The sequence below is a fragment of the Pleuronectes platessa genome, chromosome 23, assembly GCF_947347685.1.
Source record: "Pleuronectes platessa chromosome 23, fPlePla1.1, whole genome shotgun sequence".
NCBI classification, from domain to species: domain Eukaryota; kingdom Metazoa; phylum Chordata; class Actinopteri; order Pleuronectiformes; family Pleuronectidae; genus Pleuronectes; species Pleuronectes platessa.
The window spans coordinates 2,567,205-2,590,475 of NC_070648.1; the positions used below are offsets into that span (position 1 = coordinate 2,567,205).

The window sequence follows — 23,271 nt, forward strand, 5'->3', positions numbered from 1 at the left end:
GGAATAAATCTCAGAGGTGACAGGAGATTAAATATGTGTTTAATAAAATATACTTGAAGCTTCAGTCTCTGCCTTTGACCATAATAGTAAATATTAGCATATTGTATTCAATAACTTTACCTATGACTTTAGAGGAAACACGAAAAGCGTATAAAAAAACCCGTCCCAGATAAAGTGAGAGCGGAGGCCGACGTTTCCTGTTCGCACTGGAGCTGGTTGACCAATCACAACAAGCGTGGACCAGCCGGCCAATCAGAGCAGAGTGAGCTTTTTCAACTGTAGCTGAACTGAGTCTGATCGGAGCGTCTGTCACTCAGAGTGTCGTCAGTCGTTTGTTTATGGTTGTGATTGACAGACACACACACACACACGCTGCTGATAACAGCCATGATATCGAGGTGTCGTCGTCTCTTTGAATCTGTTTCTGTGTCACAGTAACTCACCCCCCCCCCTCTCCCTCTCTCTCTCTCTCTCTCCCCCTGCAGCTCTCGTCCGGGCCGTCCTCCGAAGCGCTGTGCTGGTGCAGGGATCCAGGAAAGCCCCAGGCTGCTGCACCCGGGCCTCCCCGGCCTTCTGTCCCCCAACCTGCTGTCACACACCGGTAACAGAGACGTCCTCTTCTTCCGTTTATTCTTCCTCTGCTCTCTCACTCTCAAGTCTTTCTTCCTCGTCTTCCGCTTCCACTCGTTCTCCCGCAGCAGGGAACGCTCTGTGGGCGCTCTCTGCCCTCAGCTTCGACTCTCAGACCTCGTACATGTCAAATAATGAGAAACAAAACTTAATTTATTTTCATTAATTGTGTTTTTGACTTTACAATTGACCATAATAATAATTATACCCTTACATCAATGTCAGTAGAGGTTTTTAGAAGTTTGAGAAAGTATAGTATGTATTATATTGAAGATCACTGTGTGATCAAAGAAGAGAGGGAAGAAAAGAAGAAGAAAAGAGGATGGAAGAGGAGAGGAGGGTTCTTCTCTCATCCGTCATCGGTCTCGTTCCATAATTTCCTTTCTTCCACTTTCCTCTCCTTGCCTCCTTCTTTGTTGTCTCCTCTCCTGACGCCGGGTTTCATCTTCTCTTATCTCCTCTCCTCCTCTCCCATCCTCATTTCCTCTCTTGATGTGACCTTCCATCCTCTTGCATCCCTCTTTCCCTCCTTTCTCAGGCATCCTATCTTGCCTACCCCCCCATCTCTCTTCTTCCTGGCTACTGTCCATCTCTCTCTTTTCCATCCCTCATTCTCATCCCTTCATCGTACATTATATGAAAGATTATACAGATTATAAAAGAAAGGAGGAGGAGGAGATATTTTTCCTTTTTGCAGAAAGTGAAAATGGAGGGAGCAAAGAAAAGTGAGAGTGAAAAATGGAGAGAGGAAAAAGGAGGGATGTCGCCAGAGGAGATGATGAAACCTAAAAACGAGTGCCAGCGAGAAAAAGAGAGGGAGAGATGCTGAGGGATGGAGGGACGGAGAGATGAGAAATGGAGCAAGGAGGAGACAAATTTAAAATCTGGAAGTGTAACAGAGGGATGGAGGGATGAAAAAGAAAATGAATGAATGAATGAGTGGTAGATGGAAAGGAAGTAAATATGTCTTTCTAGTAAAGAAGGAGAGAAGAAGAAGATCTGCAGAGAAAGAGAGAGAGAGGGTGAACGAGTGCAGACTGCATGGTGGTGTGATGAATGACACGTCTCTGGGGTCCTACTCCTCCATCTGTCCATCCCTCCCTCCTCTTTCCCTCCCCTCCTTCTTTTCTTCCCTCCTTCTTCCTTCTCTCCATGTGCTCTAACCGTCCCTCCATCTTCCTCCTCCTTTCCTTCCTTCTCTCTTTTATGTTCTTCCTATTCCTCAGTTTTCTCCTCTTTCCTAAAACAGTTCTTCCTTTCCTCCTTTCTTTCTCCCTCTCTCTCTTTATCCTTTCTTCTCATCCTTCTTCCTCAATTGATCTTTCTACCTCTTTTTTGCGCTCTCTTGTCGTACTTTACTTCCTCCTTTCGTTCCTCATTTTCTCTTTCTCTTACCCGTTGTTCCCTCCATCCTTCCTCTTCTTTCTTCCCTTAATCCCTTTTAATTTTTTCTCCCTCCTCCTTCCATCTTTCTTTACCTCTTTACTCTCATCCCTCACTGTTATTTTACCTATTTCCCCTTGTTGCCTCTATACCTCCCTCCTTCCTTCTTCTCTCTCCTTCCTCTCCTCCATCCCTAACTTTTCACTTGCTGAATTCCTTTCTTTTTCTCCTTCCTCCCCTTTCTCCTTATCTCTCTTCCTTCCTTTCCTCTCCTCTCCTCCCTCCCTTCGCTCATTCTCCCCCTGTTTTTCTCTTTGAGTCCTAGCACCTCCACACTTTCTCTCTCTCCTTCGTTCCTCCCTTTTCCCCCTTTCCTTACTCCTCTCTCTCCTTTCTTTTTCTTTCCTCCTTTCCATTTCTTCTTTCTCTCCTTCCCCCCATCTCTTGATTCCTAACTTCTCCCCTGTCATCTTTCTCTCTCTTGCTCCCCTCCCTCCTCTTCTATTCCCTTCCTTCCTTTCCTTTAAAACCTGTCACCTACCATTTTGCCCCTCTCTAAACTTCCTCGCCTCTTTCCTGTCCTCCTCTCCTTCTTTATCCCTCCTTCTATTAATTTTCATCTCTCCTCCATCTTACCCACTTTGCCTCTTCTCACCTCTCTCTCAAGTTCTCACTTAGTCCCTCCATCCTTCCTTCCCTCCCTCCCTCGCTCTATACCCTTGACAGTGAACGTTTGCCTCCTTCTCTCTCTCCAGGATAAATAAAACATGGTTGTGTTTAGTGACATATGGACACAGCTCACTGTGGCATACTAATGACACACACACACACAGACACACACACCTGATGTGTGTGTGCACAGAAATGTGTGTGTTTGTTGAACATTAGTGGAACCCAGAGAAAACATTTGCTCACTTATGATCGCCCATTAGCTCTCTCTCTCCTTCACACACACACACACACACACACAGACACACACTTGGCAGTCTTCGGATGTCGCACACACGCAGAGTCCGTCGCCTTAGCGGCCCCGCGTCCATGGAGACGCCACGTTGCCGGGGGAGACGAGCTGTTGTTTACGACCTCGCGGGCGCCACGGCGATGGGGGGCATCGGCCAATCACAGATGGACATTTATCACACAGTTTGGAAAGACAGAGCGAGAGGAGGAAGGACGGAGAGAGAGAGAGAGAGAGAGAGAGAGAGAGAGAGAGAGAGAGAGAGAGAGAGAGAGAGAGAGAGAGAGAGAGAGAGAGAGAGAGAGAGAGAGAGAGAGAGAGAGAGAGAGAGAGAGAGAGAGAGAGAGAGAGAGAGAGAGAGAGAGTGTTCTGAGAAAACGGTGAGAAGAAGGAAGAGGATGGAAGGATGAACAGAAATAAGAGGAGGAGAGAAAAGAGAGAAGAAAGAGAAGGAGACAACTATGGGGAGATATGAGGACAGAAGAGAAGGAGGGATGATAAAAGAAGGGAAGATGAAGTAAAGGATGTAAAAGAGGATATCAAAATTGTTTAAACTTTTTCCTCCCTCTTCTTCCTCCTTTTCTCTTCCTTCACAACTCCACTCCTTCCAATCATTCCCAGTATGGCACCTCTTCCCATCCTTCCTTCTTTCTCCTTTATTTCTCGATTCCTACTTCTCCTCACCTCCTTTTTCTTTTCCTCATGTCTTTTTTAATCTCCACATCACTCTCTTCTTCTTTCTTTTCCTTTCTCTCACCCCTCCCTTCTTTTTCCGTCGTCTGCCCTCGTCTACCTCTCTGTTGTCTGAGTTCTAATTTTATTAATTTTTCCATATTTCCTTCCATCCCTCTATTTTCAAAATAAAAAGGGAAAAAGGGAGGAAGGACAAATAGAGGGAGAAAGAAAGTATGAGAGACAGAACAGTGGTGAGGTGGGGAAGAGAGAGAGGATTTGGGAAAAGAGGAAAGACAGATGGAGGAAGAACGGTGGAAAGATGGAAGAGGAGGAAACAGTGCAAAGACACGAAAATGGAAAGAAAAAAAGTGAAGCTTGAGAGAAAGGCAAAGGGAGTGAAGTGAAGAAAGAGATGAAGGGAAGGAGAGAGGAGGAGAAGGATGAAACGTAGAGCGATGGGAGGGAAACCGAGGGAGGAGGCGTGAACGACAACAAGAGTGATATCAGTTTAATTGGCCTCATCTTCCTTAACAAAGAAGCTGTGATGATAAGCGTGGGATCGTGTGTGTGTTAGAGCGAATGTGTGTGTGTGTGTGTGTGTGTGTGTGTGTGTGTGTGAGCGAGTGTGTGGTAACCTATGCGGCACTCATTTGACTTGTTAATTCACTTCAAAAACAGCTCAATGGTTCGCCTTGTCTTCTAACACACACTCTCACACACACACACACTCACACACTATATAAACACACATTTTGCCGAGAGGAACTTAAACATAACACATCTATACACACACACACAGACACACACTCCAATCGTCTAACTATAGGTTACAGATGAGGATCTTTCAATCGTGTCTTGAAACGAACACACTCATCTGAGGACTCTTATGTGCACCTGCAGGCGGGGGGGAGGGAGGGAGGGAGGGGGCGATCAAGGCAGAGTGGAAGGCGAGAGCTATAGAGAGAGAGAGAGAGAGGGAGAGGGGGGGATGGCTGAAGAGGACTAAAGTGATATTAAGTCTTTTTCATCATCCTGCTTTACGAAGACCAAAAACGTAATGATAAGAGTGACGTGTCGCAGAGAGCGCCCTCCACTGGTGAAGTTTGTTACTGAGGAATCAAATGACAATCAGGTTGGCTTTAAACTTATCCGTTTAAAAATCAAATACAACACAATCCTTACAAAATAAATAAATAAAATAAATTTGACAACTGGCGAACGTTAGTTTGAATGAAAACAGAGAAATCAAACCTCTCATGTCTTTTCAATGTTAAACTAATGCAGTTATTTCATCTTTCCACCAAGTCGACACCTATTGTGTTAGTGCCTTGCCCCACCAATTGATTTTAATGGAGAATTGATCTACCAACCCGTTAAACTGACCAATTATGCTCTCTGTACCTGGAGTCATCAATGAGTACCCAACGACCTTAACGACAAGTAAGAGAACTTTGAAACGTTGATTAGCAACAGAACGACTTTGACGATAGAACCGATGTCTTCAAACAGACAGTAGAACCTCAAATAGGTTCTGACTTCCTGCTGAGACTCAAGAACAGAAACAATAACTCTGAGTGTTTCTGCGACGGCCAGAGATGACACAAAATGGCGGGCGGCAAATAGCCGTCTTGAAAACCCAGTGAAAGCCGAAGACGGGCGACCTAAGTGCCCGAGCGCGGAGCTGAAATCTATTTGACTCAGCACAGGAGCAATCGACTGTTTGTAAATTGGCCCTTCGAGTGCTCACAGGAAGAAAGAAAAGATGGAAAAAACAACACAAAAAAAAGCCCGAACAGTGTGTTTCTAAATTCAGAACACAAAGAGCAATTTCTCCGTTTTCCTGTTTGTTTTATTCAAAGTGTCACTCCGTCTCTGAGAGCGCGTTCGGAGCACTTCGTCAGAGAGGTAGGTGCAGCGGATTAAATATTTACAGCCCCCGGCCAAATGGGGTGGGTTTCACGCGAGCCCAGGCGGGGGGGGGGGGGGGTTCAGGACTCTGGAAGATCACCCGACAACCTCCAGCAGCAAACTGGAAGCCATTAAAGAGCGTCCTGATGCACTGCGCCGGGGAAGGACACTGTCAGATCTCATTTAGGACATCGCCTGCCAAACGGTGGAAGCTTTTACCGAGAAAGACCTTACAGTAGCAGAAGACGTGTTTTTATGACGGTCGGCGTCTTAAGATGTTTTCAGACCGGCTCTGAAGTCAGGACGGTTTCCTGAGATGTTCTGGAGCCGTGAGAACACAAAGGTCTGAGTCAGCTGCTCAGGGCATTTTCCAGAACTTTTCCTACAGAGTCCGAGTAAAATATCATGAGTGAGTCCATGTGAGAAAAACTGGAAGAAGAAAAATTACTCAGGATGAAGAAGACGAAGAACTTGGAAAGACGAGGAGATTCTAAAAGTCCAAACTCTAGTTCCTACTTTTAACTAGATCGTACTTCACGTTACCAGATTACGAGGAAGATTTTACTTCTTAAATTTTATCGAACCAGGACGTCATCGAACAGATCTCTTTAAAAAAAGAGCAAGAACACATTAACTTCTTCTTTAGTTTATTCTAAAAAGTATTTCAGACTTTTAATGCCAAACTTTGGACCAACCGTTAATGTAGGTACACGTCTGTGCCACTAGATGGCACTAGATTTCAAATGAGAGTGAAACTGATGGAAACGATAAATCTTCGCTCGATTTTTGCTTCTCATTTTTAATTGGGCCGAGCAGAGTTTACAACCACCTTGGCACCGGTGGGATAACCTCTTGATTTGTTTATCTCTCGGTCCTGAGCCGTCACGTTTCGCTGATGATTCACTTCTTTTCACTCGTATTTCCGCCCCACCCTCTTTTTCCTCCTCAACGTCTTCCCCCTCTTCTCCTCTCTCTCTCTGGTTCGTCCTTCGGAAAGCATTAGGATGCACAGGAAGGAAAAAGGAGATGGGTAAACAACGTATGGACAACCCACAGGGGACCACTGAAGCACACACACACCTACACACAAACACACACAAACACACTGCTTCTATATGATGTGCGTGTCTTTGAAGCAGTCTGTCAATCAATCACACACTAATTCCCAAGGTTCTGTGGTCGCCATTAGCGACGGGGGTCGATGCTCGGTAACCGTGGACACAGCGGACAGCCATTGATCTGACAGAGGAGAGAGAGAATAGTGATTGTGTGTGTGTGAGTGTGTATGTGTGTGTGTGTGTGTGTCTGATAGTCGTGATGGAGAACAGTACTGTGGCTCTGCTCTCACTATTGATTGTCTTCTGGTTGCATTGAGGCGAAGAGGGCGTTCTGACTCTGTGTCCGAGTGAGTGTGTGTGTGTGTGTGTCTTTGTGTGTGTGTGTTTGTGTGTGTGTTTACACTTAGGCACTTGATCGAATGTATATCAGTGTGTATGTCCATCTACATTGTGTGTGTGAGTGAGAGAGAAGGCATTCCTAAATAGAAGAATCAATTTGAGAATATAGTCCTGCCCCTACAGAGACTCCACTTTCTATTCTTACCCCCCCCCCCCCCCCCATATCGTAAATTGTTCAGTTTCCCAAAACTTTAATATTTCAGACATATTACATTACTGTGATTACCGGATTTGCCAGACAGCGTTATGTTGTCTTTGTTTGCAGACATTCTATTTTGAATCTTTAGTTTGGTCCATGTCCAATCTACTAACATGGAGGAGGCAGGGTTGTATGTCAACCACCAGGGGGAGATCAAGACGATTCAACTTCACTTTGTTGTGTTTCTCTGTTTTATGTCACCATAAACTGAAAATATGAATATTTGGATCATTGATCGGACAATTTTATCGGCTCAAAATTGAATTTATTAATCCAGAAATCAGCTGTTACAGGAACAGAGTAGTAAAGATGAGAAAGTTCGTCATCATTTCTAAATTGTACATTTACTTCCTGTTGTTTGTTTCACCCTTTCTAACTTTTACCCATGTGACCTCTTCCTCTTCACTCATCTTCTCTCTGACGTCTTCTCTCGCTCTCTTTCTTCCCCTCCTGCTTTTTCTCTCCGTCGCATCAATCCTGCTTCTCTCCGTCCGTTCTGTCGTCTCTCAGATCATCTCATTTCATTCCTCCTCGGCCTCGTCTCATCCCTCCATCTTTAACACAGATAATAAAATGTACAAACTACACTTTCACTCATTATTTACAGCAGATTGTGTCTTGTCGTCTGTTTGGCCTCTTTTCCTCCGACATCTTTCTTCATTTCATCCTCAGCAGGACGTCAGACAATACGTCTGGTCACTCGGCCTCAGGCTCTCTGACTGGACCTCTCTTCTTTTCTTTCTCTCTCTTCTTTCTCTCTTTTCTTTCCTCGTCAGTTAATGGTGGATTCTGGAAGAGTTCTTTTCAGATTCGTATATAAATTAAGGTCCATTGACAGACGCCATTTAAATTAGCTTTTTAGATTCACAAATAAATTACTTTTTTTATTCTATTTAAAAAATATAAAAAAAATACACAAAAATATACTAAATAGAATAATGACTAATAGATAAAACAGAATTATTTTTTCCAAAAAAAACAACGTTTTGTCGAGTCAATCAAACGAGAAACCAAAAGTAACAGATTTATAAAAGTTTCCTCAAGCTCACAACATGTAATCAGATTACTTTCACACTGGGGTTTATCTTCTGCTGAAAAATAAATTTCCTTTTATATAATTTATACAAAAACAACAGGTAATGATTTATTTCAGTTGTTTTTTGTATTAGTTAAATAAAAACTAAGGACTCAGGGATAAATTTAACTTATTCGTGTAAATCTTTAACTAAATATTATGTTTTAAATTCAGTTTCAGACGACGTGACTCTTTTTGTCCTCCTGCTATCTTGTTTTCTTTATAGCTCGCGGACAACTGTACTGTGTGTGTGTGTGTGTGTGTGTGTTTGTGTGTCTGTGTAATGGACATTCCTACAAGGCCGTCAACCGTGACAGGGGCAAAACCAACTGACACACACACCCCCCCCACACACACACACACAGAGGAGAATGCACAGATAAGCACGCATTCCCTCACATACATTTTTACATGAAAGCAAACTGTACATACACACCCACTGCAATGTTACAACTAACATGCACATTTACACAATATGGTGTACACACACACACACACACACACACACACACACACACACACACACACACAGAGGGTCAACTCTCTCACTCTGCTGGTTGTTGTGTATAGAAGTCAGTTCCAGGTCAGTGCGCAGAGCCAGGGATCTTAGTCCATACAAAAGAGTGTGCGTGTGTGTGCGTTTGTGTGCGTAATGTGTGTGTGTGTGTGTGTGCGAGGCTGTTTTTGGCATGTGTGTGTATCAGTGAATATACATCAGCCTGGAGGCGTCTGAAACCGCGCTCACACCCCGAAACACTTGAACAAAACGCTCGCTCGGACGAGGGGTGTCAGTATGTGTGTCACAGCTCGCTGCAAAGCATCATGGGTAAAGGCAGGTCGCACCTGTGTGGTCCACGGCCGGAGGAGGCCTGCGATTGGTTGACTTTAACAGGTGTTGGTGGTGATTAAATACTGGTCACTAGCATGTTCTGCTAAAGATGATGTCATAATGATGAAGTTAACCCTGTGTGTGTGTTGGTGTGTGTGTGTGTGTGTGTGTGTGTGTGTGTATCACAGGCCTGACAGCAGCAGCCATGGCCGAACTCCAGAAGCTTCACAAGATGAAGATGATGATGAGTCTCCAGAACGGCAACGAGTCGGACAACGACGACATGCACTCCAACACAGGTAACACACACACACACACACACACACACATTAACACACACACACGCCATCTCTGCTGTGTTTGCGTCTCTGAATTATTGAAAAGACAGAATACAAAAAGCTAAGAGAAAAGAAAGAAAGAAAGAGAGAGAGAGAAAGCACTCCTTCTGTTTCCAGCCAGATTCTCTTGTTTCTATTTCTCTTTCTCTTCCTCCTTTTCTTCCGCTGACCTGAATAACGGGCCGATAGAGTTACTCCTCCCCTATTCTCTCGTTTTATTCTCTTTCACTCTGTTGTTTTTTTCTCTTTATTATTATTTATTTCCTGCCATTCTCTGTCTTTTATTTCATTCAGAGTGATTTTGGTTTTCTCCCCTCGGTCGTCTGACCTTGTTTTCTTTGTAACACACACTCGCGTCGGCCTGGGAAACTGCGTCGGACAATACAGCAGCGAGGAGCGAGTGTAAAATGAAAAAGAAAATAAAGCGAGGGAGGACAGAGGAGGGGAGGAAACAGAATCATATTTAGGACGAGAGGAAAAAAAAGAATCTGATATTTTGATGAGTGAAAGTTGATCACTCAGGATTTAGAAACAAGAGGAAAAGAGATTGAAGCAGAAAAACAGGAGAAAGAGTGAAACACGATTGAAGAACGATAGTTTCTCTTACTGACAATACAGTTGTTAAATATATTTTAATCCGGCAAAACATTTCTTCTTCTTTGACGAATCAAAACACCTGAAGAGGCAGAAACGTCCCAGAGAAGATGCTGTTCTTTTTTTTAACGACTCGATGGACAGAAAATCTATTAATCGATGAATCAATTAAAACACTTTAAAAACTAAAAGTTTAAATATTTTTCTTTGTCTAGAAAACTGAATATTTTCTGTGTCGGTCAAAATGACGAGTGGAGAGAGAGATGGAAAAAGATGGAGAGGAGGGGAGAAGAGATGAGCAAATGAGAGGGAGGGAAGCTGAGAAGGAGAGAGGATGAAGGAGAGAAGAGAAGGAAGGGAAGGACACTATAAGGGGGAAGGCAGGAGAGGAGTGACAGGTAAAGAGGGAGAGGCGAGGATGGAGTGGGGGAAGGAAAGGAGTGATGGAGGAGAGGGAAGGAAGGAAAGGACAAGGCCAAGGAAAAATGAGAGAAGAGAGAGAGACAGAACATCTGCCCATCTGTTTATACTTCTTTTCTTCCCTGGTGTAAATGGCAGAGAGGATGAGGTCCAGCTGTCTCACACACACACACACTCACACACACTCACACACGTGCACGGGCATACACATACACACACACACACACACACTCACACACACACACACACAAACACACACACAGCACAGGGAATTCAGTAGGCAATAATAGAGAGAGACGTTTGCTAATTCAAACTAATGGAGGGAGATGAAGATGGATGAGAGAGGGAAGCGGGGAGCGGAGCGAGAGAAGTGTGGAGGGCGAGAGAGGGAACGTTACACAGAGAGGGAGAGAGAGAGAGAGAGAGAGAGAGAGAGAGAGACACTGCAGGAATGAAGGAGAGGAAGTGATCATTTCATTCTCAACAGAAAACTAAAACCCGAAGGTGAAAATATTCAAAGAGTTCGTCTCTCCCACGATCATCAACGTGATTTCTCAGGAACAACGAGAGAGAGTTTCGTCCAATTGGGGACAGACGCTCAGTCGGACTCAGATGAACTGATTAGAACCTGGTGTTCAAGGGTCAAAGGTCAAGGTCACTGTGACCTCACCCTGCCTCATTTATCTGGACACCTTGAGCCAGTGTCTTTAAAGTAGCGTTGAACCGACGTCACCATGACTGAGACTGAATCGACTTTTTATCTGAACGTCCAACCCTCTGTGTCTCTGCGTCTCCACCCAGGAGGCAGCGAGTGTTCCTGGGATAAGGAGCGTCTCACCAGCCCCCCCGCTGGAGCCCACAGTGGAGGAGGAGCAGGGGGAGGGGGGGGCGGAGGAGCACCGGTCGGAATGATGGGAGGTGGAGGAGGAGGAGGAGGAGGAGCGATGGCAGGTGGAGGGAGGGGGCCGGCCATCGGAGCGGTCAATCAGCAACAACTCCAACAGCAGCAACAGCTACTGGCTAACAGTGAGCACACACACGCACACACACACACACACACACACACACACACACACACAGACACACACACAAACAGACACGTTCAGAGTGTGTGTGTGTTTCAAGTGGTGGCAATATTTGTTAATGTACGCCATTTAATCTGTTCCCATCTCCTGTATTAACACTCTGCCTGGATTAATCAGCACACACTCTACTAAATGACTCAATTCATCAACACCACACACACACACACGCACACACACACACACACAAACACACCCGCACACACACAGACACTAACACACAGAAAAACACCCATTCTCTCTCTTTTTCTTTTTGCAGAAGTAATGTGTTTGCACAAACACACGTACACACAAACGCACACACACACACACACACACACACTGGGCAGCGGGAGGTGACAAACACTCACATTGATTATTCTATCACTTCAGTTGTCACGACAACAGCAATCAGTGTTATTGTTTCATTGGAATGAAAGCAGCCGCTGCACTTTGAGAGTGTGAGTGTGTGTGTCTGTGTGTGTGTGTGTGTGTGTGTGAGTGCTGTCGACAGCTGAGGCGACTCCTCTTCAGTGTCTACATCTTGCGGGGGAGGGGGGGGTCTTTCAGGGTGAGAGGGGTGAGAGGTCAGAGGTCACGAGTCAAGGTGGTGCTTCAGGGTCAAAGGGCTGAATTTCCGTAAATGGCAACGTCCTCGCAAATGCAGTCAAATGTGTTGTGTGTGTGTGTGTGTGTGAGAGAGAGAGTGTCTCATGTGCAAAAGAGAGGAAGAAGGGGGAGTGAGTGACGTATGAAGGAAGTGGGGGAGAGAAAGATGAAATGACAAGAGAAAAAGAACAAAATAATCAAAGAAGAAGAGAAGAGTGATAAAAAGAAAAAGGAGAAGAGATCGACGGTGACACTAAACAACAGAACCTCCTCCTCTTCTTTCACCTCCTCAGCCTTTAACCCTGCCACCTCCATCTTTTCTCCTCCATCCCTCCATCCCTCGCTCCTCCTCAGCTTTGTCAACGTTTATTAGCGGAGCGTTTGACACCTCAGCGCTCCGTGTCCTCGAGGTTCAGTTCAACACGAGTTCACAGACGCAGACAGACTCTGGTCGTCTGTTCTGTTTTATTTACCACAACTGGATTTTCATATTTTTATAAAAATATCAAACAAACACATCACATGAGATCTGATAATTAGGTCACCGGTCGGCTGGAGTCCAGCCACAACAACACAACAGTTGTAATGTGTTAAACAACAGTGACAGATGAGACTACGGTGGCCCTGAGGCTCAATCACAGAGTCTCTGATTACAGAGGGGGAGGGGCAACACTTCTTGTTTGTGATTGGACAGAAGTTAATGACATTCCCCTGATCCTTTTTTAAACTTTTTGAATTATAATTTGTATTAAAACTCACAGATGTCTTGTGTCCTCTGTCTCCAGGGTTGGACCTGCCCTTCATGATGATGCCCCACCCCCTGCTGCCCATGGGCCTGCCCCCTGCCTCCGTGGCCATGGCCATGTCCCAGATGAACCACCTCAACACCATCGCCAACATGGCCGCCGCGGCCCAGCAGATCCACACTCATGTCCACCGCGCACCTGTCATCAAGGTGACACACTTTACTATTACACAGTCACAAGTCTTTAAAGAAAAACTTTACAGGATTAAACAAAGTGATTATATTACACAATTTGTTCTCCTGTGTGTATTCATTTGCTGCTCCGCCTGTAACGAGGTGGTTTCCAGTCTGTAACCACTGGTCCCCACTGGTCAAACAGCCTCTAGTGATTCAACACTGACGTCCATGTTGAACCTCAGGACCTGATCTCATCTCACGCACTCGTCCCTTCTGCCTCTCTCTCTCTCTCTCTCTCTCCAGGAGAGAGTGTGTGACAGCCCCTCTCTCTCTCCGTCTGTGGACGAGACCAACACTCCTCTGCAGTCACAGCCCAGCAGCTCGGCCTCCAGCTCGCCAGAAAGACTGGGTACGAACACACACACACACACACACACAGACACACAAGTTTCTGTTCGACCAAAACACAACCCCACAGCAGTGACCATATAACAGGACCAGCAGCGTTTTGTATAACCACAACAACAGCTATGTATGGACTTAGACTCTTGTATGTATCTGTGGTATCGGCCTACTGTAAAAATGTACACACAAGGAGCATGTGTGTTTGTGTGTTGTTGCACAAACACCAACCCGCTGTACTTCTTCTTTCCACAGGACTAGTGTCAGCTGATGCAGATGTTGCACTCAGCAACCCTGCTGCAGCCAACAAGAAAATAACAAAGGACAAAGGTTGGACCACACACACACACACACACACAGAAACAGACACACACACACACTTATATAAGAGAGGATATTCCATTATCCACCTTAATCTAAACCCTTACCCATTTTCTTTTGACAACTGACAAATTGTCCTCACTTAGGAGGGCTTTCCTCATCTACTGTATTCACACACACACACACACACACACACACCGACACACACACAAGGCAGAGACCAAAAACCTGGTCACACACACAAACAGAAACAGAAGCGTCAGGATGTTCCGCCGCTCCTATTGATCACCTGTCTCCGAACCATCAATCAGAGGGATTAGGGAGGGAGAGAGATAGATGGAGGGAGGGATGGATGGAGGGAGGCGGGTGAGGCTAAGTAAAGGAGGCATGGCTAAAAGGGGTCGAGGGGTCACGCACTAAAAGCACGCGGGGCCTCTCCACCCTCCATTACTCTTCTCCCCTCTCTCTGGATTTTCCATTCTTTTAAAACACATTGTTTTCATCCTTCTCTCCACCTTTTCCCTCGTTTGCACTCGTTCATCCTCCCGGGAAGCGACCGCTCGCATCAGCAGAGAAAAACGCTTCCTTTAAAATCAATAGTGGAAAAAATAAATAACCTCTTGGTTGTTTCGCCAGCCTCAGAGTTTTAAATACTACATCTGGGAGGTCACACTGATCCTCTAGACTCTCTGTGTGTTCACAGCAGAGGAGACAGTGAAATGAGATTTGACCAGCGGCTTGTGAACACGATATCACAATAACACCTCGAGGGAATTATTCCAAATTTAGCAAAAACATCTTGATCGAGTCAAAGATGAACTGATTTGAATTTGGTGGTCGAAGGTAAAAAGGAAACTGTGACCGAACAACATCCAAGTGGATTATTCGTGAACGTGTTTCCTCACGAACCCTTTGGCCCAAATGTTCACTCACAGGTGAAATTATTAGAGTGTGGTGGTTAAAGGTCAAAGTGACAGAGGCCAAGACACGAGAAAGAAAGGACCTGAGAGAAAGAAAGAAGGAAAACGGAGAAAGAGAGGACAGGGAAAAAGGAAAAGAGGAAAAACAGGTGGGGAAAAAAGATGAAGATGAGGGAAAAAACAAGTGTTGAGGTGGAGAGTGAGCGATGAAGATAGACATGAGAGGAAGGGATGTATGGATGAAGTGGCAGATAGGGGATTGTGTGTGTGTGTGTGTGTGTGTGTCAGAGTGCATCTTAATCAGCGTTAATTTCACAGCAGAGTTAACCCAGTTGTCAGTGTGTTAGGCATTAAGGGCTGAGCAGACACTGTGACGCACTCGCAATGAACACACACACAAATCAAGGATGTCTTTAATCCCTGCCAATTAGTAGCGCACACGATCGCCTGAATACTAACGACCTCTGTGTGTGTGTGTGTGTGTGTGTGTGTGTGTGTGTGTGTGTGTGTGTGTGTGTGTGTGTGTGTGTGTAATTGATTTCTTTGATGTTGCTCCGTTGCCTTTTACACCTTAGTAAACATCAACATTTTTTTCATAAACTTCGACGTCGCTCAGGAAAACTTTACTCATGTTTATGCGTCGCTAATAATTTTTAAAAAGTTCGTACGAGATCTGTCAAAGTCGGAACTCTTGACTTTTAAAAGAAACTCACTTATTGGCTTTAGACGAGAATTAGACGAGATATCCAGCTAAATCAAAATCTGGGAAATCTAAACACGATCTTTTCTTCACAGACGAGTCATCGCTGGGACAAGCCCTGCCCCCCGGCTTCCCTGCTCCGTTCCTATTCGCTGACGGCTTGTCGTCAGTAGAGACTCTGCTCACCAACATCCAGGTACGACCCCATTTTAAATTGTTTCTGATAACAAACATGAGTTTTCTAGAACAGTTTTGATTTACAATGAATATTTAATTAAATGATTTGGTTAAATCAGAATAAGGTTTTCACAGACAAGGGGATTAATCTTAAAGTTGTTTTGCAGAACAGTGAGAAATATACAAACAAATTAAAAAGGACAACAAAGTTTCGGTTAAACATTCACGATTTATCATGATGGAAAAATCATTAAACACTGTAAATGCTTCTCTTTTGGATATAATAATCAAACCAGACGTCATAAAGAAGCTAAATCCTTGGTTCCAGCTGTTAATAAGTTGTTTTCCACTCATATACTTCAGCATGTTGTTATAAATAGTCCTTCCTCTGCCCTCAGGGTCTGCTGAAGGTGGCGGTGGAGAACGCTCGGGTGCAGGACAAACACATCCAGGCGGAGAAGAGGGAGCTGAAGATGGAGCTCTACAGGGAACGAGAGATGAGGGAGAGTTTGGAGCGACAGCTGACCTCCGAGCTGCAGAGCAGAGGTAGATCAAGGGTCATCACATTATTAGGGTTCAGTGGATTAAACACACACAGGTGTCAAATCCAACACATATATATGATGAATCCATTCTTCAGGCTATGAACTGCAGCGTCACACAACAAAGGGTGAAATGTTCCTTTATGTTCCTCCTCCAGCCTCCATCCAGAAGCGTCTGAAGAAGGAGAAGAAGGCCAAGAGGAAGCTGCAGGAGGCGCTGGAGTTTGAGTCCAAGAGGAGGGAGAGAGTGGAGGACGTTCTGAAACACTCGTCCTCATCCTCCCCCTCTCCTGAGCCGCTTCACGCCGCCAACAACAACATCAACGCCAAGAACAGTAAGAAGTTTATCAAGTTTTCATATTTGAATTCCAGATCTCGGCCGTTATAGATATATATTTAAACACTTTCTTTCACACATTGTTTGGTTCAGACCTTCAGAGTCTGAGTTTCAGAGTTTCATTCATGTTCTCCAGTCCAACAGGAGGACGTCTCCAGCCTCTGTCATTACAACCGGGAAACTTCACCATATTAATGTTTTCCCGGAACAACGTCCGGCCACAAAAATTAATTGAGAATGTCGTCCGTCGTAATGTTTTTATTTCTAACATCAGTTTTTTTTTAGAGAGCAGTAAAAGACCTTTGACAATTAACATCAATAGGCAAAAACAAAATAACAGAGTGGTGTGTGTAGCAGTGTTTTCCTTTGTGGTTCGGGTTCCTGTGTTTACGACCTGCCCGGTTACAAGGTGCTGCTCGCTCTTTATTGGCCGACCCACTGAGACTCTGTCTTGTCTTTGTGCTTCGTACCAGACGCTGCTGAGGATAAACCTGAACTTAATGGAAACCAGCAAGACAACAATGCTGTACAAGGTACCTGAGCGCACACACACACACACACACAATATATAAAAAAAAACATAAAACGCACACAGACGCCACACATTAAAGGTATCATACGGTACAGAAACGCAGACTTACACATCGGCACATTCATGGATGTGTGTGTGTGTGTGTGTTGGGGCCCGGGCCAGATTAGTGCAGACATTTAGCAGACGCTGTGGCCTCCCTTTGATGTGAACCTTACAACACGTGTGTGTTTGACTGCATGTGTGTGTGTGTGTGTGTGTAGATATCCAAGGTCTTTGCAGGCCCAAACATTAATGCTCCAGTTGGACCTGTAAAGACGTCTAGTGGAAATATTTTATTACTTTTATGTCAGTTTGGACGTTTGTGGTTGAACTTGGTTGTATTTAATCAGGTTGTGTGTGTGTGTGTGTGTGTGTGTGTGTGTGTGTGTGTGTGTGTGTGTGTGTGTGTGTGTTTCTCTACTTACATGTAACGACAAGCGTTTCCTCTACCGCTCTCGTACAGTAGCTTATTTCAAAAGCTCGACTCAGCTGGTCAGTGCAGAGGAAACAACCGGGTGGAGATAGAACATCTATCAGATGAATGGAGTCAAGTGTGTGTTTCCACATGTGAAACCATTTCACTGCTCCTCACTCGCTCAGCTGAGCCGTGCTGAAGGTTAACACTTTGCTTTATTGAAGTTAGGATGAAGAGTTTGGGTCGTGGGAGAATACATTATGCCAATGAGGGTCCTCACAAGTATAGCAGTGAGGGGGGGGGGGGGGGGGGGTGTTAGTATGCATGTGTCATCCTCTTTCCACCAGCTGTGCTCAGTCCTGCCTGACATTGAAAAGCCTCACTTGAAACCCTGTGTGTTTAAATGAATATCTACAGGCACACACACTCCCTGGGATGTGTGAGTGTGTGTGCGCTCTGTACCTGTAGTTGTGTATTTTAGTGTGTGTGTGTGTATGTGTGTGTTTGATCCACACTCTAGTGAGACAGGGAACTCTAATTAGCTCTCTCTCCTCTTTAGACCCTTTTAGATCCTCTCTCTTCTGCAAGCCAAGCCAAGCACTAACACACACACACACACACACACACGCTCACACACACGCTCACACACACGATCACACACGCTCACACACACACACACACGCATGCACACGGACCCACCTGATTTCATTAATGTTGATTGGCCCAGTAGGACCCCTTTGGTGCCTCGCTCAGACACACACACACACACACACAAACACACTCATCCCTCCTGCCATAAAAGCATTTTGCACCTATGGTGGTTTACTTACACACAACCACACACACACACACACACCTCCCCTGCCTCTCTCACCTTCCACACTCTTAATTAACGAGTGAAGCGAAAACTGCTGAATACAAAGAAAGACGTCGCATTACAATCAGAACGAGGGAGCGAGGGTTAAAGAGAAAAAAGTGGGATCGGTTTCTCTCGCTTGTTCAAAACCAACTGGACTAATTGGCTGTAAAAAAAAATAAAGAAAGGAAGGAAGGAAGGAAGAAGAGAGGACGTCAAGGAAAAGGGAAACGTGAGGAAGAAAAGGGGGAAGAGTAGGATTGTTAGGAGGATGGAGGACAGAAGGGGAGGATGAGGGAGAACGGGAATGAAGGGAGGAAAGGGTAAGAAAAGAAAATGAATGATGGAACAAATGTTTAAACAAGGAACAGAAGAAGGAAAAGAGAAGTGAAAAGGTGAAGAGGGAAATAAAGAGAGAGTCAAGTACAGGAAGGAAAGAAAGGATAAAAGTGAGGCAATGATGTGGGGATATTTGAGGTGCAGAGGTGGAGGAGAAGAAGGGATGAAGAGGGAAGGAAGAAAAAGGGGAATGAGGAGTAAAATGAAAGGATGAGAAGGTGGAAAAAAAGGGGAAGAAAAGGGGAAACAGAGGAGATAGAAAGAAGTGATGAAGAGATAGGAGGTGAGGAAGAGGTGGGTGCGAAGAAGGGATAAGGGAATAAATGAAGAAGAGCAAGAGGTTGAGATAAAGTAGGAAAGAGGGGGGATGAAGAGAGGGAAAGAACAAAGGGAAAGAAGGAGAAAGGGCAAAAATAAAGGGGGAAAGGAGAAACAGAGAAAGGGGAAAGAAAGTGGGGGTGCGTGGAGGAAGAGGAGGAGGAGGAGGAGGTAAAGGAGGACACGAGGGGGAGGAAGTTGAAAAATGTGACCTTGTTCCAAGACCTGGTGACATTTCCTCCACCTGATAAACTCTTAACAAGGCAGGTCAGCATCATTTGTAAACCAGGACACACACACACAGAAAGACACACACGCACACACACAGACACACACGCCATGCACACACCCAGACACACACTCTGGAGATGTGTGTTTTATAGTGACAGAGTTGATCGTAAAGGGAAACAGGGTCAGATTTGTGAGCTTCAGACGAGGAAAGTTCAGTTAAAAAAACAAATCCATAAAATAACAATAAATATTATGTTTAAAAAATACTATTTCTTTACGGGTCGGTTTCCTATATTTTTGCATCGTTAAGAAATGCAAATTTAAAAATAAAATATCGACAAACAAGTCAGATATTGTGTTTTCCTAAAAGTCTTTACACATTTAAACTGATCCAATCCAACATGTGGAGCCAGTGAATGTTTAATAAAGGAAATGAAGCGGCTGCTCACAGCTGCACTTGAAACGTGAAACACTTCCTGCTCCAGCTCCAGGGACGTGTCGGGAAAACTGGGAAAGAGAAGAAAACATAAATATGAGATGTTTGAGGAAATAAACAACTTCATATGACACTCTTCATATTTTATTTAATATCTTTTTTCGAGGAATCACATTTCGATGATATGATCAAATTGTATTGCTTTAATTTAGAAAAAACATACTTATTGGATTGACTTTGTTTCGCATTATTTAATCTCTAGAATTGAAAATACACACAGGTTGAAAAACATTTGACTTTTTCAATTAAGAGTTACTTATTTGCTGAATTAAGGCTAAATATAAATTACAGAAAGAAGTTTTATCGCATATTTTAAAGCCGAAATGAAAACATATTGTTGCTTTACAGCTTCAACAATGTGATTATTCACAGATTATTGTAAACTGATCAAAGGAATTTAACTACGTGAATACATGAAAGGAAGTTTCAGATCAAAAAAAGCTCATTAATCGAATAAGGAAAATAATCTTTGCGTGAAGCAGGGCGTTAAATAAATTATGAAATTGATCCAGCAGCAGAAAATGAACAAATCAGAACGATAAACAACAAACGAACGGAGGAATGAAGTTAGAGAATTTTGTTTTTTTTGGGGGTGAACGCGACTCTCAAGTTACACGACAGTTAATAAGCACCAGACCAAAAACCTGCTGCCTAAAGGAGAAAGAGAAAAGGACAGGACAGGAGAGGACAGGGAGAAGAATGGGTCGGGATAAAAATAATACGAGAGTAACAGATAGAGGACAAGAGGGAGGGAGGTGAGGAGGAGGAGGAGGGAGGGGATGCATGCAGAACAGAGGGATGAAAGAGGAGGAGAGGAGGGGGTTTGAGTGCATGGTGGGGTGATAAAAATAGGGAAGGGCAGGAGATGAGAGGGATGAAAAGGAGGGAAGGTAAAGAATATGAAGGAGGAAACGAGGGGCGAGCGGCAGATGAAAGAGAAAATTAAAAAAAAAAAGTTTCTTATTCCATCAGCTAACCCGTTTCATATCTTTGAAAAAGAAAAAAAAAGACGAGTGATCAATAGAGGACGAAATGAGGAGGTGAGACGACGAAGAAGAGCGAGAAGGAGGAGAAGTAAGAAAAAAAGAAGAGTAGCGGAGGGCAGGAGGAAGAGGAGGGGGCAGGTTTATGGTTGCTGTTATGCAGAAATGTAAACACTTTGCAACGTCCGCAGAAAACAATGACACCGCGGGGAGGGGAAGGTGTGCATGTGTGTGGGTCTGTTTGCTTTGCATGCGTGTGTGTGTGTGTGTGTGTGTGCTCAGTGTGTCGGTGTGCACGTGCTCCTGTGTGGGTGGGTGCAGCAACGGCACTACGGGGAGCGGAAGGAGAACGACGGAGGTGAAATGAGAGAGAGAGAGGGAGGGAGGGAGGGAGAGAGAGTCGACCCCGGCAAAACTGGAGATATGAGATTTCAATCATAAACGGATGAAAAGGGAAAAACAAGTTTATACAAAAACCACATCCTGCTTTAATTATCCAGATGAAAGCCTGAGGTTCCTCGACCAATTAGAGGCAGCGTTTCAAAAGACGCTCGAGCTGCAACAGCTGAGTTCGCAGCAACGAGAGCAAGCGGCTGAAATCTGAAGCCGTGGATGAGGTTGGACTACACGTCTCTGACTGTAGGGGGCGCCGCCATCTTGATTTAGTTGTGTCATTTGTGGAGCCACGGTATCGAGGCCCCGCCCATACAAGTGCTTAGCCAATCACGAGTCAGTGTTAGCTTGTCAACCGTGAAGCCTCCGCCCGTTTTTTTACATCATCACGTGATGTTTGCTTGTTTGAGGCGTTCGAGACACTAATTCATAATTTCTGTTATTTCCACAGATTCAATTAATTAAGAAAACATCAATTGATCACAAATAATCAGAAGTTATTAATCATTTTGTTGTTGTTTACTTACAGATTCCTTTGCATTTTTGCTTTTTACCCAGAATCCCGGCCGTTTCTGAAGACACCCATGATGTTTTAGAGCGAGGAAACTGGGCCTCTCGAAACCCCGCCCCTTTTCCCACCATCTCACCCCACCCACTCCCCCCCCCCCCCCCCCGCACAGAAGAACTCCACCAGCCCGCTTCCACGAAAGCAACGACCTCCCCCGGCGGGATTCTAACTTTGCTACACCGCGACATTTTGATGGCGCTAAGAAACATTGAGACTACTAAGAGACACGCCCCTTATCTGGACTCATTTTGGGGCCGTCTCTCTCTCTATCTCTCTCTCTTTCTTCTACTCTTCTTTTTAGGCACAATTCACTCCATTCAATCCTCTTTTCTCTTCTCATCCCTCGTTCAGTTCAAAAAGTAAAAATCCTTCCCAAGAAAAGGCGAAGGAGCTAAAAGGACTGGACCGGTCAACACACGTCATCGTGTTCGGACATTGTGCGAAGAAATGATTTGATTGGACGACTGAGACTTTTTAATTGGTCGGATATCATCATGTGACTCACTGGACTGAACCCGGCTCCTCGTGATCGGTGCTGACGAGATAATAAGAATGTTTCCAAGAAAAGATGAAACTTTCTTTTTTCCTTCAAACCACAAGTTTCAACCCCCCTCTGTTTGGATTTGACGCGACTTCATCGACACTCTCTGATTGGACGGTAATCAGCTGATCGGAGGCGCTCAGGACGCAGGATGGAAACAGAGGGTTTAAGAATAAAAAAAAAAAGACGTGTAAAGAAAATATTTGGATGGAAAAGAAACTGAGGAAAACAACTGGAGAGGCTATTTCTGTCTCTCATGTTTCATTCATTTTTGTTTTCCGTACAGGGACCTAAAAGAATGCATGGGAAAACTTATGTTGTCCTTTATTTTATCCTCCGTACACTCATCTCCCCTCGTATTCTCTCCTCTTCTCTGATTTGTTCTTCACCCTCTTTTCTCTTTTCTATAAAAATCAGCATCTCTTCCTATAAGATCTTGAATCCTTCACTCTTCCTTACTTCTTTCCCTTTACCCCCACCTCCCCCCCCCCCCCTCTTTCTCTGTCTCTCTCTTTCTATACGGAGGCATTATTCTGAAACTGTTGGATGCAGCTTTTCAATGTATGAAGTATTTTCTATCACCCTTGACTTGTGAAATCAGTTTCTCAAATGACGCAAAGGTTGAAAAAAAAAAAAAAAAAAGAAGAAACCTTTTTTATTACGATGGAGTGATTTTTAGACACGATATTATATCCTGAAAGTTCGTTGGATTCTCTCCCTCGACAATGGACCTTTTCACCTTTTGACCCCTGCTTCCCCCCCCCCGTGACCAGTAAGTAGTCCTGAAGTTTCTGGCGTTTGTCAAATTAAAACTAAGGAGCGCTTCATTTGTTCGAACTGAGGATTTTAAATAACCCAAATGATACATAATCAAATTTTGAGAAGGGGATTCTAAAAGTAATGAAGAACACCACAGGTGGACAAATCAAGCGCTCCTCAGTGGAGTCAAACGCCAGGGGATCTTTTTATTCCCCCAGATTTTCTGACCTACTACGAGTGCAGACTGTTGTGTTGCAGTTTTGTTTATTCCACAGCGTGTTTTGTTTGTTTATTTGTTGATTACTATTTGAAATGTGTACGTGAGGACTGGGGGCGGGTGGGGC

At 44.5% G+C, this 23,271-nt stretch overlaps 1 protein-coding gene across 1 annotated transcript in view; it reads left to right on the top strand.

Moving 5' to 3' along the window:
- The window catches only part of LOC128430401 (dachshund homolog 2), a 57,016-nt gene extending 33,745 nt beyond the window's left edge, over positions 1-23,271 (top strand). Inside the window, exons 2-12 of the mRNA XM_053416445.1 lie at positions 486-601; positions 9,303-9,413; positions 11,268-11,492; positions 12,922-13,091; positions 13,362-13,467; positions 13,716-13,790; positions 15,497-15,597; positions 15,977-16,124; positions 16,279-16,455; positions 16,931-16,990; positions 21,618-23,271. Coding sequence (XP_053272420.1) covers positions 486-601; positions 9,303-9,413; positions 11,268-11,492; positions 12,922-13,091; positions 13,362-13,467; positions 13,716-13,790; positions 15,497-15,597; positions 15,977-16,124; positions 16,279-16,455; positions 16,931-16,990; positions 21,618-21,655 — 1,327 coding nt within the window. The 3' untranslated portion in view covers positions 21,656-23,271. The remainder of the gene's footprint in view (positions 1-485; positions 602-9,302; positions 9,414-11,267; positions 11,493-12,921; positions 13,092-13,361; positions 13,468-13,715; positions 13,791-15,496; positions 15,598-15,976; positions 16,125-16,278; positions 16,456-16,930; positions 16,991-21,617) is intronic.